A 15,286-nucleotide genomic window follows, 5' to 3' on the forward strand; every position below is an offset into this window, starting at 1 on the left:
ACAAATAATATGTTTATATTATCTTTAATCGAAATAACAATAAAATTTATTCAATATATACAACGATCACTTATAAATATTTTCATACACAACTTTCTTGGGTCACTGGAAGTGGAGTTCTTGATGTTACCACCTCTCGTCCCTGTAATGATCTGATTGACCATGATGTTTCCGATGCCTATAAGTGAAATAATACGTTATTCGTTATTCATAACTACCCGAAAAGTAAATGATTCTACGCTTATTATATACTACATAGGAGCTTATATGTATACATTTAATAAAAATCTTGAAAATTTACATTTGGCGGTGGTAACGAAGGCGACTCCGGTTCTATGAGCCGTGGACTTCTAGCAGCAACTTCCCACTTTTGCTCGGCTCTCATCTGCGCCAAGTCGTCTTTTTCGACTATCACAAAATCATTATTTTGCTGGTTGTTCTCGTTGCTTGATTTTAAACGTTTCGAGAACATTTTGAACGTTACTTTGTTGGATCTGTTACAACTACCTTTGTTCAACGGTACTACGTCTGGATTTCTTTCTTCGTGAACTATCGTTGGACCTTCTTCTTCTCTCACTGCTGTTACTATCTGTCTAGGTTTATCTGCTGATTATTCAAAATATATTATGAATTAAAAAATATCGATTTAAAAAATCATCAGCTCCATAAATTTGGGCATATTTTAAAATTTAGGAAAAATATGCATGAATTTGTGGACCGACTAAATTTATGTATATACTTACAATTATATTGTTTAAATATTTTTTCTTTACATTTTAGAAATATGATAATACTTAAAAATATCAGTAAAGCTCCGAATATGATGCCGAATAGGAGGACTGATTGTAATGAATTCGAACTACCTATAACACGTAAAAATAGTTAATAAATAGTTCCTTAATATATATCATTACTTACTAAATAGTACATACTTTTGTAGTTATTTGGTGGATGTGGCATGATGATGAACAGTTCTATGGGATCAGATCGACTTCTATTATTTTTAGCGTATAGTAATAAACGCAGTTCTTTCCCTCCCGGTAATCCGCTAACTTTGAAAATTGGTTGTTGAGTTGTAATGTTGACTAATAAAATCTCTTCAGATAGTAGTCGAACTGTTAGCTCAAACAATTGTGATAATCCGCCATCGTCACCTAAAATATCATTATTATTATTGACGAGTAAAACGAAAACGTTGAAATTGTTAAACAAATTGTACAAAGAATTGTGTACACTAAAATCGATAAAGTATTTATGGATTTTAATAGATTTTTTTGGTGTATATTTATAGTAAAATATTTATTACATTACAATATAAAAATGTATATATCTAACCATGGAAAATTTAATAAGAAGTCAGTGCTCTCATTTCTTTCGCAAATCCGTTAAACTCATGAAGTTTTTATTTTCATCATCTTATGATACAAAAATATGTTTCCAAAACAAAAATTCAAGTGGTCAAAGGATATCCTAAAATTTGTGTATGCATTATTGCAAATCTACTTGCGAGCATATTTGTCAAAAGATATGGTTTTTAAGGTAATGTATTAGCTTAATTTTTTAACGCTATATTATCAAAATAAATATATTGCAAATTTGTTCTCAAATTTTGCCCCCCTTCCCCCTCGCAAAAATAATTATCAGTCCCCTACTAAAAAATATTTTTCTTCTAGCATGCTAACAACTTAAATAGGTTACTATATCTTTGTATTATATTCAAAGTCAATCTAAAACAAAACTGGCATTGAATCGATTTCTAGCTAAAGTCTTACTTACATTCGCAAATAAGTTTTCCTTAAAATAAAAACAGGGTATGAGTATATAATATAAGACTTTGCTTTGAATTTCAATAGTACAAATTAAATATATTAACTTCAATTGAACCAGATGACTCAATTGAAAATATCGCTCTAGGACATCTCTGTAAAGACGCATTTAGAAAGAAAAACATTTTCACCAGTGAGGAAATATACAGTTTCGTGTTTCGTTAAACATTTCTTGCAAAGTTTATTTTATGAAGGCTACAACTTTATTATTTATTTATGTTAAATTGAAATGTTAACGACATTTAGGGGTTTATACTAGATAACGATGTAACGAATATTTGAGTTTCAAATTCTTATCATTATTTTACTTCCTTTTATATAATATTCTATATTAGTTATATATTCTAGAATACGAATAAAACTATGTATAGTTGAAAAGTAACTCATACATTTTCTAGAATCTATACGTCTGATAAGATTATGTGGAAAAGTGCATGATTTTTTAAAACAATCTTGAGGGTTTGTATCGAATACGTGGACTGTATAGAAAACATGTACAGTTGTATGTTACTTTTGCTATGCATAATTAAAATAATTCAATTAAAGTCTGTATTTGACTTAACCTCATATATAATATTTGCGATAATTAATTGTACCTGGTTCACAAAGAAGGCTGAACTCTGAGCTAGTCAGGTTGTGCAGCGCACAATGTTGCGGTGCCAGAGGTCGCGGGTTGTGAAGGGTTAAAACGCACGGTTTATGTTGTGTGCCGATTTTATTGCTGGCCCAGCAGAGTGCCTCTCCGTGTTTCTTGCCGCCGAAATTCACTGGCGTGTATCGTAAAACAGACGTCATCTCCGACCATGAAAATTGTTCCTGAAACATATTTTTATGTTACACATAAAGTAGATAGTAACATAGAATTATGCCGTTATTTTAGGACATTACATGTCTTAGGATATTTTTTATTATAATAACCTGTGGAATGAGTACCGAACCGGCGGAAGTGTTGATAGACCACGAGAACTGCGTCGGTGGAGGATTTGCTTCGACTTCGCACGACATCTCGGATTTGCTGTCCAATCTCATTGGTGATACGAGCTCACTAGTTTTACGACATGTTGGTGAGTCTAAAGACAAAGCATGTTTTTATTATCATTAAATTGGCAGTAGTTAAAATTAAAGCTGTGAATCAATTAAGATTTATGAAAATTAAGTAATATGTTAGTAGTCCATGATATAATATGGAATCCATGAAAAACCAAATACTCTCTCTTTCACAAAAGGTTTTTAAGATATTTGGTTATTATACGTTCTTGTTTCCTAGATCCTTTCTTTTAGAAGTATTAGGATACGATTCGCTGAATTTTCTCAGAAAGTTATATATCGCTAAGTTATTATTATTATTATTATTGCTCCAACAACTCAATATGGGTCTTCGCCCCTTCCAGATATGTTCTCAATATCCTTCGGTACTGCATCAGGTTTCTCCAGTTGTTGGTCCGGCTGCACTGGCATCTTTTGTCATATCATCCAACCACTGAAGCTATGTATGGTATGCCGGACGATCTTCGGCCATCAGCTTTGTCTCGGTGGTTGTGTAGAGTCTATTCGTGCAACATGGCTTGCCCACTAAAGTCGTCCTTTTTTAGTGAAGGTAGAAACTGTAGAGTTCGTTGTTAGTTCTGATATGCCACTCGTTACTCATTGCCATATTGAAATCATTTAATTCATTAATTATACTTCTTCCATTACATTTTATATACAATGGAATATATTAATTGGTTTCGTTTCCCAAATCTTTCTAGTATTTTTTATTTTAGGTATACGTGTAATAGTAGTAATCTTTAAATTATCATATATTTCTCTGTCGGAGAGTGCTTCATTTACTAAATAATATAATTTAGTTCCTAGTATTTCCCATATTTATTTAATTATAATTACATCCAATTCATCAGTAATTATTAATTTTTTTAATTTACAAATTATGTCTATGTATAATAAATTATTTCCATATCTCTAGAAACATATGACTTTACGTATGACTAAGCGTATGATTTTTTAAAGCATACCTTTTCACACAAAGTAAGAGCATCTATTCTTATCCGAGGTAAGACGCAGATGTGCTTATCTTTGATTTGATATGTGACAACAATGCTTACAGTAAAGATATAATTCTATTAACGTCAAAAGATTTGATTATCTTGTAAGTCTTAAATAAGGCATTGCTTCGTGCAGGATTGATATTTTTTATTAAAATAAATTAGTTACTATTAAAATAATAAGTATTTAAACGTTGGTAAAATTCAAGAAATGTAAGAGTTTCATAAAAAATATTTATTATTTTTTTACCTTGATTACTGTACTTTATATGTAATGTTCTCAAGTTACTGTATACAATATAATATAATACAAAGCTTCTTTTAGTATAAAATACTAATTAAAATGATGAATATCCATAATTTATCATCTAGTTTACCTCTTAAGTGTCTATATATAATATTTATACGTAAAATGAAATGTAAACTCACATAATACTTGTATTGTCACTGTATTAGAGCGAGTATCACCCTCGACGTTGGATGCTATACAATTGTAAGTGCCGCTGTCGCTCTTTTGTATTCTAGGCAGCCCTAAATGCCCCCAATCAATTTCCACTCCCACCGTTGGCTCGTGAGCAATTGTTCTACCCTGCAAAGTACATTTATTCATTTATATACATACATTATAAATAATGCTTAATAAAATAAATTATTTCAACTCATTTACGTTGTGCTCCCAGGAAATTTTGTACGGCGGAGGATGAGCGAGCACTTTGCAATCCAGCATCACAGAATTTCCCTCGACAATGTTATTGAGATTATTGTCTCTCCCTAGAAGCAGGGTAACGTCTGGCGGAACTGAAAATTATCAAATGTATCGTTGTATTTAATAAATCCTAAATAGTATCAGTAAATATGTTGTCATACATATGTATATAATATATATTTATATATACGCTGTCCTAAATGGATTTTAAGCTTTTAAACATATTACCTGCGATACAACCATTAAAACCCGTTATATACTATAAATATAATAGTATATACCATCAATATTATCAATATACATACTCTCAAAATAATACATAAAAGGATAAGGAATGGCTATTTTCATATTATTATTTCGGCACAGGTATTTTCAGAAACACACCCTTAAAGGTTGACACCCATCTTAAGACTTCTGTGGGTGGATATGAATGTATATGGTATTATTCTGGTTATTATTGGTTGTGCGTGGTTGTGGTAATGAGTGATTATTTGTGTATTTTGAAAGTTTGTGGTAATTGTGCCATACCGGATGTCGTTCACGATTTCTTTATCAACGTTGATGCTTAAATCTATTGTATAGAAAATAATATTTTCGTTGTTTTAAGCCAAAATTATTGTGATCATCATGCATATACGAGCATCATGCATAAAGTTGGTAAGAAATCATGTATTGCAGAGTGATTTTCTTAGTTAACAGGTTTTTAAAATAACGATGTTTAAGTAGAGCGCCCTGATGCTTGGCATTGTGAATAAGTTTTTCTAAAATATATCAGTCGAAACTGACGCTTAATTCACGATCTGTTTATGTGAGAAGTTGTTTTAAGATTAGCGATTATATATTCAACTTCTTGTTGCGAAGAAAGGGTGACAAAGGTTGGCAGAGAGATGTCGCCTTTTGTCTCATTATTTTATCCATATATTTTTTTTCGCTGTGTAATACTCATGAGCGTCAACTTTGACTCCGAAGCATTTTTGTCTTAATAATATCGGAATTCCTGTTGTTCTCAAATGTTTGGCACAATGATTATTTGCGTTGAATGCTCTCGCCTTTTACGGTCTAGTTTCATCAATTCCTTTACGTCGTATGTGAACTGAGTGTCTTGTTCGTTGACATTTACTGTCGAAAACATATACTTCAAATAACTGTTTATTGTATTAACGTTAACTTCCCAAGGAGGTGAAAATAACATATTAAAATACATTCAGAATTTATACAACATTACTTTTTTTTGATCCTTTTAAGCTTTTATTATTTTTATTATTAACCCTTTGCACTCGTATTTTTTTTTTGGTTGGGGTAGCGCCAGCTCGTATTTAATTTCGAGACTTTTTTTATGTTCAATTTATGGAAGTAAAAATGAAATAAAACATGTTTTGATTAATCTTTTTACAAATTAAAATTGATACAGCGAAAGATTGATAGTTTGTCAGTATTTTAGTTAAAAAAAATTAATTAAATATTTAAAATATATTATAATTTAAATACTTTAATCGGAAAATAACTTTTTTTATTGTACTTTTTTAAATAATTTGTAAAACGTTAACCATGAAACTTAGAAAAGAATAATTTATTAAAATGTGTTCACGAAGAATTGTACTTACTATTTACCAAAAATAAATGACATAGTATTAGGTATACATAGTATAGGAAGGTAAATGTAATGATGTTTTTAGATGATTTTTCGTCCATCGCAATCAAATGCGCGGTAAAACAAATAAATTAATTATTTAAAAAAACAGCTGAGTGCTGTAGCGGCAGGGGTTTAAATTTAATTTGTAAATAGCTAGATGTCATATGAATTCTGAATAATTAAAATATTGGACTGTTTGTATTTTTTTTGCACCTATCGTTTATTATCTTGCGCAATGCGCTTATTATCTTGCGCATCGCGCTCGTTCTATAGCGTTTAGCGCTCATAACATCGATCAACAATTTGCGTTCATACAAAAAAATAATGGTTACAATAAAATTTAATCAAGATTAAAATTACAAAGAGCACAAGTTTTTTACTTGTTGTTTTTTTTTCTTAGTAAAACCTTAGTAAAAACTTAGTTTTTTTAATTGTTGTTTTTTCTTGGTAAATAGTTAATATATTCCCATTAACAAGTTTTAGACTTTATAGAAAATCAGATTACAATAAACGTATTATAAAAAATAAAAAAATATACTGTTAGTTAATTAAAACATATATCAACATATAATAACGTTTAAAAACACATTTAATACGAAAAATTGTTATGCACCTTACAATAAATAAAACACAAACAATATGCACATCAGCACATATGTTTTAAGCAAAAGGATACATTTTGACGATATAACCAATGATTTTTAAAAGCAAAATTTAACACTTTTGACGCTAAGTTGCCGATAATGAGATTCCAAATAAATTAAAGCGAAGGTCCATATATAAAGGAGAATCTAGATTAGGAAATATGGTTCTAGGACACTAACCGCCTGGAAATATACCCCTTGGACAATAACCCCCCGTCAAAACCCCCCTGGACATTGACCCCCCGTGCTAATAACCCCCTGACAATTAACCCACCATGCAAATAATCCCCCTGACAATTAACCCCCGCCACGTATAAAGATAATACAGATATTACTTAACACGTCTCGTGACGCTCTATTATACTTAATAAAACATATACTGACGCCATTACCAAAGTTTAGCTGTATTATACATACATATGTATCTAGCCTAATAATATTTTTTATTTTTTTTAATACTCTTTATAACAATTTTGCTCGCACCGGTCACCGGTACAAAATATACAATACGTATATTTTCTTCGTAAATGTGTTAGTTTTATTGATATTTTAAAAATTCTGTATTTTGCTGAATGAAATAAATTAGTATTGATACTGATTATTCGTATTAAACATTATTTTATTAAAATAATGACCATTTATTATAAATAATAACAACTTATATAAAATACTTATCTCTATACGTGGCGGGGGTTAATCGTCAGGGGGGTTATTTACACGGGGGGTTAATTTTCAGGGGGCTATTTGTCAGGGGGTTATTTGCACAGGGGATTATTTGTACAGGGGGTTAATGTCCAGGGGAGTTTTGATGGGAGATATATCTATCCAGGGGGTATTTGTCCTGCGTTTACATGCACTTAGGATAGGAATATTTAAAATAGGAAAAAGAAGGCCAAATTAAATTAGATATTTTTTAATATATTCACTGTCTATGGCAGAGGTCAGAAAATTACGGCCAAATCCAGCCCTTTGCTTATTTTAATCCGGGCTGCAAGTAATTGTTAGATTTGACATATAAAAAAATCAAAGTATGTGCTATAATAGAACGGCCAACCGTCGAGTTAAGGAGCTAGCTAGGTATCACATTATAAGGTGCTCCTATTGCTTTGTATTTCACCGTGACGTTATGCACTTTAAATTTGAAAGCATCTTCAGTGCCCACGTAACGCCTTTTGCAATACATTTGAATATTTGAGAGAAATGATAAAGCTCATTTTAATTTTGCTTTCTGGCCCGCTGAGCTTAAAATATTTACAATCTGGTCCTTCACAAAAAAGGTTTGCCGACCCCTGGTCTATGGTGTTACACGAGCAAAATAACCTTGTCTATATTCTTCAGTCATATGTTTTACAGAGAGACATTCAAAACGCGTCATGGCGATTTTACAACTTTATATTTAGATTGTCTTGTATAACCGGAATGTCGTAGTCCTTAAGGCGTTGAACTGATATCCTAGAGACTATCGGTTCAGGTCCCGCAGCAAACTAAACATTTTAATATTAAGAATGCGCTATTATTAAAATTAAGCCCTAACTGCTAAGCGACATCTATTGATTGTAAGCTGTAATTATAGTTAACAATATATAATAGATATCACTAATTTACAAACTGTGTTTTAAATCTTATCCAATTAAACGTGTAAGTGTTGATTATGTTGTGCATAAACGACTTTTAACAATAGTTTTTCAATGACGCATATTTGAGTCATCCACCTTTAGAGTGTTAAATATGGATAAATTTATATAAGTGTAATACAATCCTAAAACTCACTGAAAAAAATATGTTTTACAAGACTTTTAACCCTTTCACCGCGGATGACTTCTATAGGTGTCATCAAGAAAATCGCCAGTACTCATTAGACATTTAAAGGTGGCGTAAGCATTTGAGCCTAATAAAATGGCTTTTTAGTATAATTTAAGGCTGTAAATCAATTATTTGAACCATAATATTTTTAAAAATATGGCATGAATAGGTGCCCCCACATATTAACAAATTTCGAAATGGCGCTCAAAAATATCAGCTGTGGTGATAATATAAATGCAATTGGGACCAGGCCCCACCCAATTTTTTCGTACATAAAAACAAATAGGTGGGGCTGGTAAAGTTTTATTATATTTTGTGAAAATGATCAAATTTTATATTTAGACAAATATTCTACAAGTTTTTCGTATGTATTTGCCCATTTGAGGCAGAAATGATAAATATTACATTGTTTTTTTTGTGGGGATCTGTTTTGGATTGGCAGGCGTTTTTACACCTAGAGCGAACCAGCGTAGTTTGGCCTCGTGGCTTTATTTTTGAATTTTTAAGTTTTGAATTTATTAAAACAGTTCTAAAAATATAAATAAATTGATCATAAAAAATTTTTACATTAAAAGATTATCCTAAAACTTGAAACTTTAAATACTTGTACCAGATTTAAAATTGGTAAAAATAATCTTAGCATAAACGCATACTATTACTGTCACAGTAATAATATCACGGTTAATATCGAATTCATCGTCACGTCCTTAAAAATTCAATATTATATCGTCATTCGTAATTATATGGATAATTTTTAAAAGAAAATCAATATATGTATTTATAAATAATTAAAACACAGATTACTAATTCTGTTTTACATAATTTAGCTATTTACTAGCTCGAAAATATATTAAATGTGTCGAGACTAATATTATCGTTTGAGTTGAGTACCCAGGTCGATAGTTGTCAATCGCTCATGTTATTAGTGCGAGCGAGTAAGCGAGCTCTGCTAGCATAACGGCATCTCGCTCTTTTTTCCGTCTTAAAAAAATATTTTTATTTCATAACAGACACACAATATAAAGTAATAATTATGCACAATTAGAGCATATGATCCCGTTTCATCCCATATCATAAAAATATAGATGCCCTTAGAAGGAAAAAATCAGTTGTAAGGCAATAATTGACAACCTAAATCTGTCAAGTCTAGCGCGATGCCGTCCTAACAGCGCGCGCTTTGACCATGTTCCGATGAAAAATTTTACAATAAACTTACACTTGTAAATTTAAGATTATTGAGTTATTTGCATAAGTTAAAAATTCAATATTACTGAAATGTGTTTAACAGAAGTCTTTTTACTATTAATAAATTTAAATTTTCAAAATTTGCTTGAACACAAAGCCAATAAATGCATTCAAAGTTTTGTCGACATATTGTCGACGTTCGAGTACAACGCTTGAAATACGATGTCGACACATAGTCGACTTACGAGCGCAAAGGGTTAATTATTCTAGTCTTTGATTTTAAAATCTTGGAATTTTTAATTCCAAAGATGATAGTGATGTTAAATATTGTGGGTTATTAGCTAAAGAGTATGTATTATTAATAAAATTAAACAGTAAATGGGACACTCGTCGTTGAATGCGTTTCTAAAACCTTTCACTAAAGTAAATAAATATGTATCGAAGACATATACATTCTTTGTTACTTGCACCGGAATTATTGTTTTCGTTGCAAGGCTAAGTTCGAGGGACACAAATATATTAGTTTTATAACATTTCATAACCTTTTTAATATGTCTTACATAACTAATTTCTACACAACCATCATAAAGACAATCCAACTATGGGATCGCGAATTCCATATTTTTTTTATTGAATACGAATAAGATATTCTGTATGAGCTGAAGTAGCTAATTTTTAGAAGATTTTTAATACCTAATATATACGACCTAGCTCAATTTTAATTAATCACCACAATATTCATCCGTGAGATTAAGAAAATCTAGGTAAACCTGATGTGTTGATCCATCGGAATTAGAATTATGTAATAATCACTAATTCTGATCTCCCAGATACAATAGAAATTAAAAAAACAAAGGTCCATATGGATTCAAACTTAGGACTTTCAGGTCAATAGTCAACGACTTATACCACTCGTCTATCGTGCTGGTTATTTCATTTACTAGCTAGGCCAGTGTAAAGGTATAAAGCAATTGATTGGTCAATATCAGTGAAATTCTATTGTTACACGTACGGTAAAACTTTACTGTCATTGAAATTAAACTTAATTTGATGCTCAAACACAAACTTGTCCTATACGAATATAATCATGGTATAATGTTAAATTCGCTAAACTTAAGTTTGGGTATGAACAACAAATAGATGTTTTGGAACAGTCGAATTGAGTTTCAAGAACAGTTTAGAGCAGCATATAATTTTACTAGCGCCTGATCGTTATTTCATATTTTCGCTACTGGTGAAAATGTATTATATATCTACTGGTGAAAATGTATTCGAATATAACTTTACAGATAATACAAATTTACTGTAATATATATTATAATTTATAAAAATGCTATTTGAGGATTATGGGACTAGTCCTGAGATCCCTGGATTGAAATTTTGTCTCAGAATTGAATTCCCTAGTACGGACCATATTATAAATAGCTAAGTTATATTGCTATGTGAGATTTCAAAGAAAATAAAATATATACAGTATGAATATATTTTTTATTTTATTATTATTATTTTTTATTGTTTTAAGAATCTATGAAATTAAAAATAGCAAATGATCTTTTGAGAAATACAGTGTATTTTTTTGTTGAGAAATAAGAAACACATGTTATTACTATATCTAACTATGGTGCTTACTATCATTTTCAAAATATTTCCTTCACAAATCCTTTATTAATTATTACTAATTTAATTAAAAAAATATTGTTAAAATAAATTTTTTTTTGCACTATAATTAAACATTAGTCAAATTATATGTACAATATATATAATATTTTATGAGTAAAAGTGAAAGATTTTTTCAGATGTATTTACATGTGCTATTGCTTTTTGTGTTTTAAGCTTATTGCAATACTATTTTTTTAATTTGTCTATATAAGAAATAAGAAAAGTTATTATTCTCAAGTTTAGAAGAGAAAAATGTAAGCTTATATTTTCAGCATAAATTTATTTTAATATCGCTTATTAGTTCTTTGCATCTCTGAAGAAATTTATGCCTACATAGCTGCCTGATGTAGAAGTAGTTTGAGTATCATATATGTATAAAATTTAAAACAAAAGGGTTAGAAAACGCTTGGAAGCGCAAAAAAGTCGAATCTAAATCGATTCAACAGTTTTAGAGTTTACATGTAAAATCGATAAATTGAATTGCTTTTTGCATGATAAATATAGATAGATTAGAATAGTTTACGTAGTAAAAAATGCTTCGTTACAAGTTTGGTTAATAGTGGGTAGATTTAGGCGCTTAGTCTATTTAAGTATTATCTAATTCGTAGTATAATCCGTTGTGTTGTGGTTTTTGACGATCAGACAAATTAACATACATGAATAATATGATGAAACTTTAGCCTTTTATTGCTAGTTATAAATAAATAAATATCTGATATACTCACGCAAAACATCCAGAGTCAATAATGTGTATAGGGATGCTTCAGGTGGAAGTAAAGGATGAGAAGCACGACACGCCAAGTGTTGACCGCGCTGTTCTCTTCCTACTATGACTTCCAAAAACGATGTACTGACGTCTCCAACATCAGACTCCTATATAATTTGTTGATAATTATTTAATTATGATTTTTTCATTATATTGTATATTTATTTATACCTCTTGACGAAACGAATGAACCGGAAGTGGATTTCCTTGTAGCAACCATGATATTGAAGCGGGTGGTCTTGCTCCTTTTGTGCGACATATTACAGTTTCACGGTGGCCGGCTCTCAATGCCTCTCGGTTTTCAATTTCCACGGTTAACGGCGGAACTGTAAGGAAGATTTTGCTATTTATTAGTTGTGAATGTATATTAAAATTAAGTAAAATTAAAAAAAATCTTGTAGATCCTTTAAAATAACATTATTATAAAGAATATGACCATTAATTAAAAAAATATAAATATTTGAAAATTACACTTATAAAGCATAGAATCAATATCAGACATATTTATTTTCATAGTTTATTTAAGTTGAATGTAGTACTTAAAATAAAATTAATATCTATAATCAGCTTTGTAAATAGCTTAATGATCTCGTATTTGTTAAAAAATAATACTAAAACAGTTGTTTATATATTTTTCAACAATAAATGTATAATATATAAGTATTTTAATCGCACTTTTAATATCCTTGACTAATATTCAATTTAAATTATGAAGCGGATAATAATTCTTGTCCATTAGTGAAACTTAAGTACATGTGTCAGTAGAATCGTTAAAAGTAAGAAATAATTTGACTCAATTTTGTCATAAAGAGCCTGTAGAATATATTAGGCGGAGTTGCAGTTTAAGCTTTGAATTCACATTTAAGCTCGTAAATTATTTTGGTAGATCGTTTTATAATTAATTTTATCAAAATTATACTTAGTTAAATAAATCTAGATTCACAATTATACACACAGTATAGTCTCTTTTTATGCATATTTTTTAACAAAAAATCTAAAAGGTCTTCAAGTTTGCAGCAAATTAGAAAATGATATTATTCTTAATAAAACAAATTCTGAACAAACCTTGAATTTGTAATACGAGCTTAAGAATTGTATGTTCAGATATCAAAACTGCATTAAAAATAATTATCGAGTCCAGAAAATCATCAAAAAGTTTATTCACTGATTACGTTGTTAAAGGGAAAAAGCAACACAGAACGATAATTCTAATTAAGAAGAACAATTGTCTTAAACATTTATGTCTGATGCGCATCTTCTAGTGATAAAAACGATAAAATGTTACTTTTAACTCAGCGAATTTAAATTGCAAAGGAATTTTTTAGATCTCATTATTTTCCTAAAAATTAAATATTTTTTTATGCGATTTAGGGTTGTTTTAAAGTTATGCGGTTTTGGAAAATTATGAAACGCATCCCTAATTTTTTATTGTAAGCCGTGTTTTTTATGCGATATTTTTTAATGCAGTGTCTTAAAAAAGATATGCGATATTTTTAATGCAGTGTATAAAAAGAGTGTATAGTATATGCCTAAAGTAAATGTAATTTTAAAATACCATTAAATTAGTTTTTACGTGAGCGGATATAATGGACAACGATCAGAGCAATGAGAAAATAACGAAGAGGAAAATTAAATTTTATGGATAAAATTATATTTATCAAAATTCTAACCCGATATCTGTAAGCTAAACCCTTTTCAGCATTGATCGCTAGGGGAGATGATTCGAATCTCAACACGCTACACAATCTAATCTTATTGTATATGACTTAACCCTTTTCACTGCACCGTTGGATAATGTCTAACATTATTTGTTAATCACGGTCCCCTTGCTCGAAGTAAATATTGAGATAATTCCGCGAAATCTATTGGGGCCTGCAAATTATTCCATCAGTCTGACTGTAAAAGTTATTAAAGGCCAAATACATATATCACATGAGGGAAAACAATGATGTAAATATATGTGTACTGAATGTGAATTATTCACTCTTATATACTTGAATTGTTACGGTTCAATGAGTTGTAATTATTGTATTGGCGTTGAACTTAGATTTGCGACCTTTGCGATTTGATTACTCCACCTCGTTGGCTTTCTTTCCAGTACATTGCGTTCCATCATATTTTTTCCTATGCTCGGCAGGCAGTATGATCGGAGAATTGAAGAAATCAGGATTTCACTTACTACAGCAATTGCCAAAAAACGGACGATTATGAATTTTTTTCCACATAATTTAATACTGTAAGTAAAAAGGAACTGAGTGTCGTCGACTTACAAATTAAACATGTTTTTAATTATAATAATTTTATATGACTTTTTAAATAATTAACGGTAATTTATTATGCTGAACTAATCAATAATTAGCAGTTTACCATTGTCAATAAACTTCGGCGTACGTTACGTAAGAAAATTGCGACCAGTTTGAAATCGTAAAATTATAAACCTCCTCGCCTGATCAATAAAATATAAACTCTAGCTTTATGAATATGCAGTGAAAATTTTTAGATCAAATTCTCTCGGCTAATACGAAAAGTGAACCTTTCAAGATTTTAGTTGAATAATCGCGAGGGTCTCGTCGTCAATTCTTGATGAGTTACTGCCATGTCGCCGGCGTCGGTGTTTAAGTATGTAAACGAAGCTATTCCTATAGGTATAATGAATATGAATTAAACAGCGTATGCGGGAAGTTCTCGGCGAAATTTCGCAACGGATTTCGCTTCGAACCCGTAATTTTGATTAAGCCAATATGAATACGTTATAATATGAGTAAGACTACTTTTCATTATGCGAGCATCGAACTGAAGCGAAACTAAATATTAGGCACGTCGGGCAAATTGCAATTAGGTGACCGGCGAATTGTATTGCAAAATAGCTTCAAATGTTAATAAACAATAACCAAATAATGCTCATGCCGGACTTTATATGACGTAGATGTCGGCAAACAATAAAATTATACAAACATGTTTTGAAAGTAAAATATCATAGCAACATTTGAGAACAAACGTAATTTTAATTTAATCGTGAAAT

General features: G+C 30.3%; 1 protein-coding gene across 1 annotated transcript in view; it reads right to left on the bottom strand.

Moving 5' to 3' along the window:
* The window catches only part of LOC148236018 (uncharacterized), a 95,149-nt gene continuing 79,863 nt past the window's right edge, over positions 1-15,286 (bottom strand). The window contains exons 6-15 of the mRNA XM_088184273.1: positions 12,436-12,590; positions 12,224-12,371; positions 4,536-4,666; positions 4,298-4,457; positions 2,745-2,896; positions 2,423-2,642; positions 933-1,154; positions 744-863; positions 302-606; positions 1-178 (exon numbers count right to left, since the gene is read on the bottom strand). Of these exons, the coding sequence (XP_088040399.1) occupies positions 83-178; positions 302-606; positions 744-863; positions 933-1,154; positions 2,423-2,642; positions 2,745-2,896; positions 4,298-4,457; positions 4,536-4,666; positions 12,224-12,371; positions 12,436-12,590 (1,709 nt within the window). The 3' untranslated portion in view covers positions 1-82. The remainder of the gene's footprint in view (positions 179-301; positions 607-743; positions 864-932; positions 1,155-2,422; positions 2,643-2,744; positions 2,897-4,297; positions 4,458-4,535; positions 4,667-12,223; positions 12,372-12,435; positions 12,591-15,286) is intronic.

Source organism: Plectrocnemia conspersa, unplaced genomic scaffold, assembly GCF_051122295.1.
Source record: "Plectrocnemia conspersa isolate PC_06_02 unplaced genomic scaffold, ASM5112229v1 ptg000004l, whole genome shotgun sequence".
NCBI lineage: Eukaryota > Metazoa > Arthropoda > Insecta > Trichoptera > Polycentropodidae > Plectrocnemia > Plectrocnemia conspersa.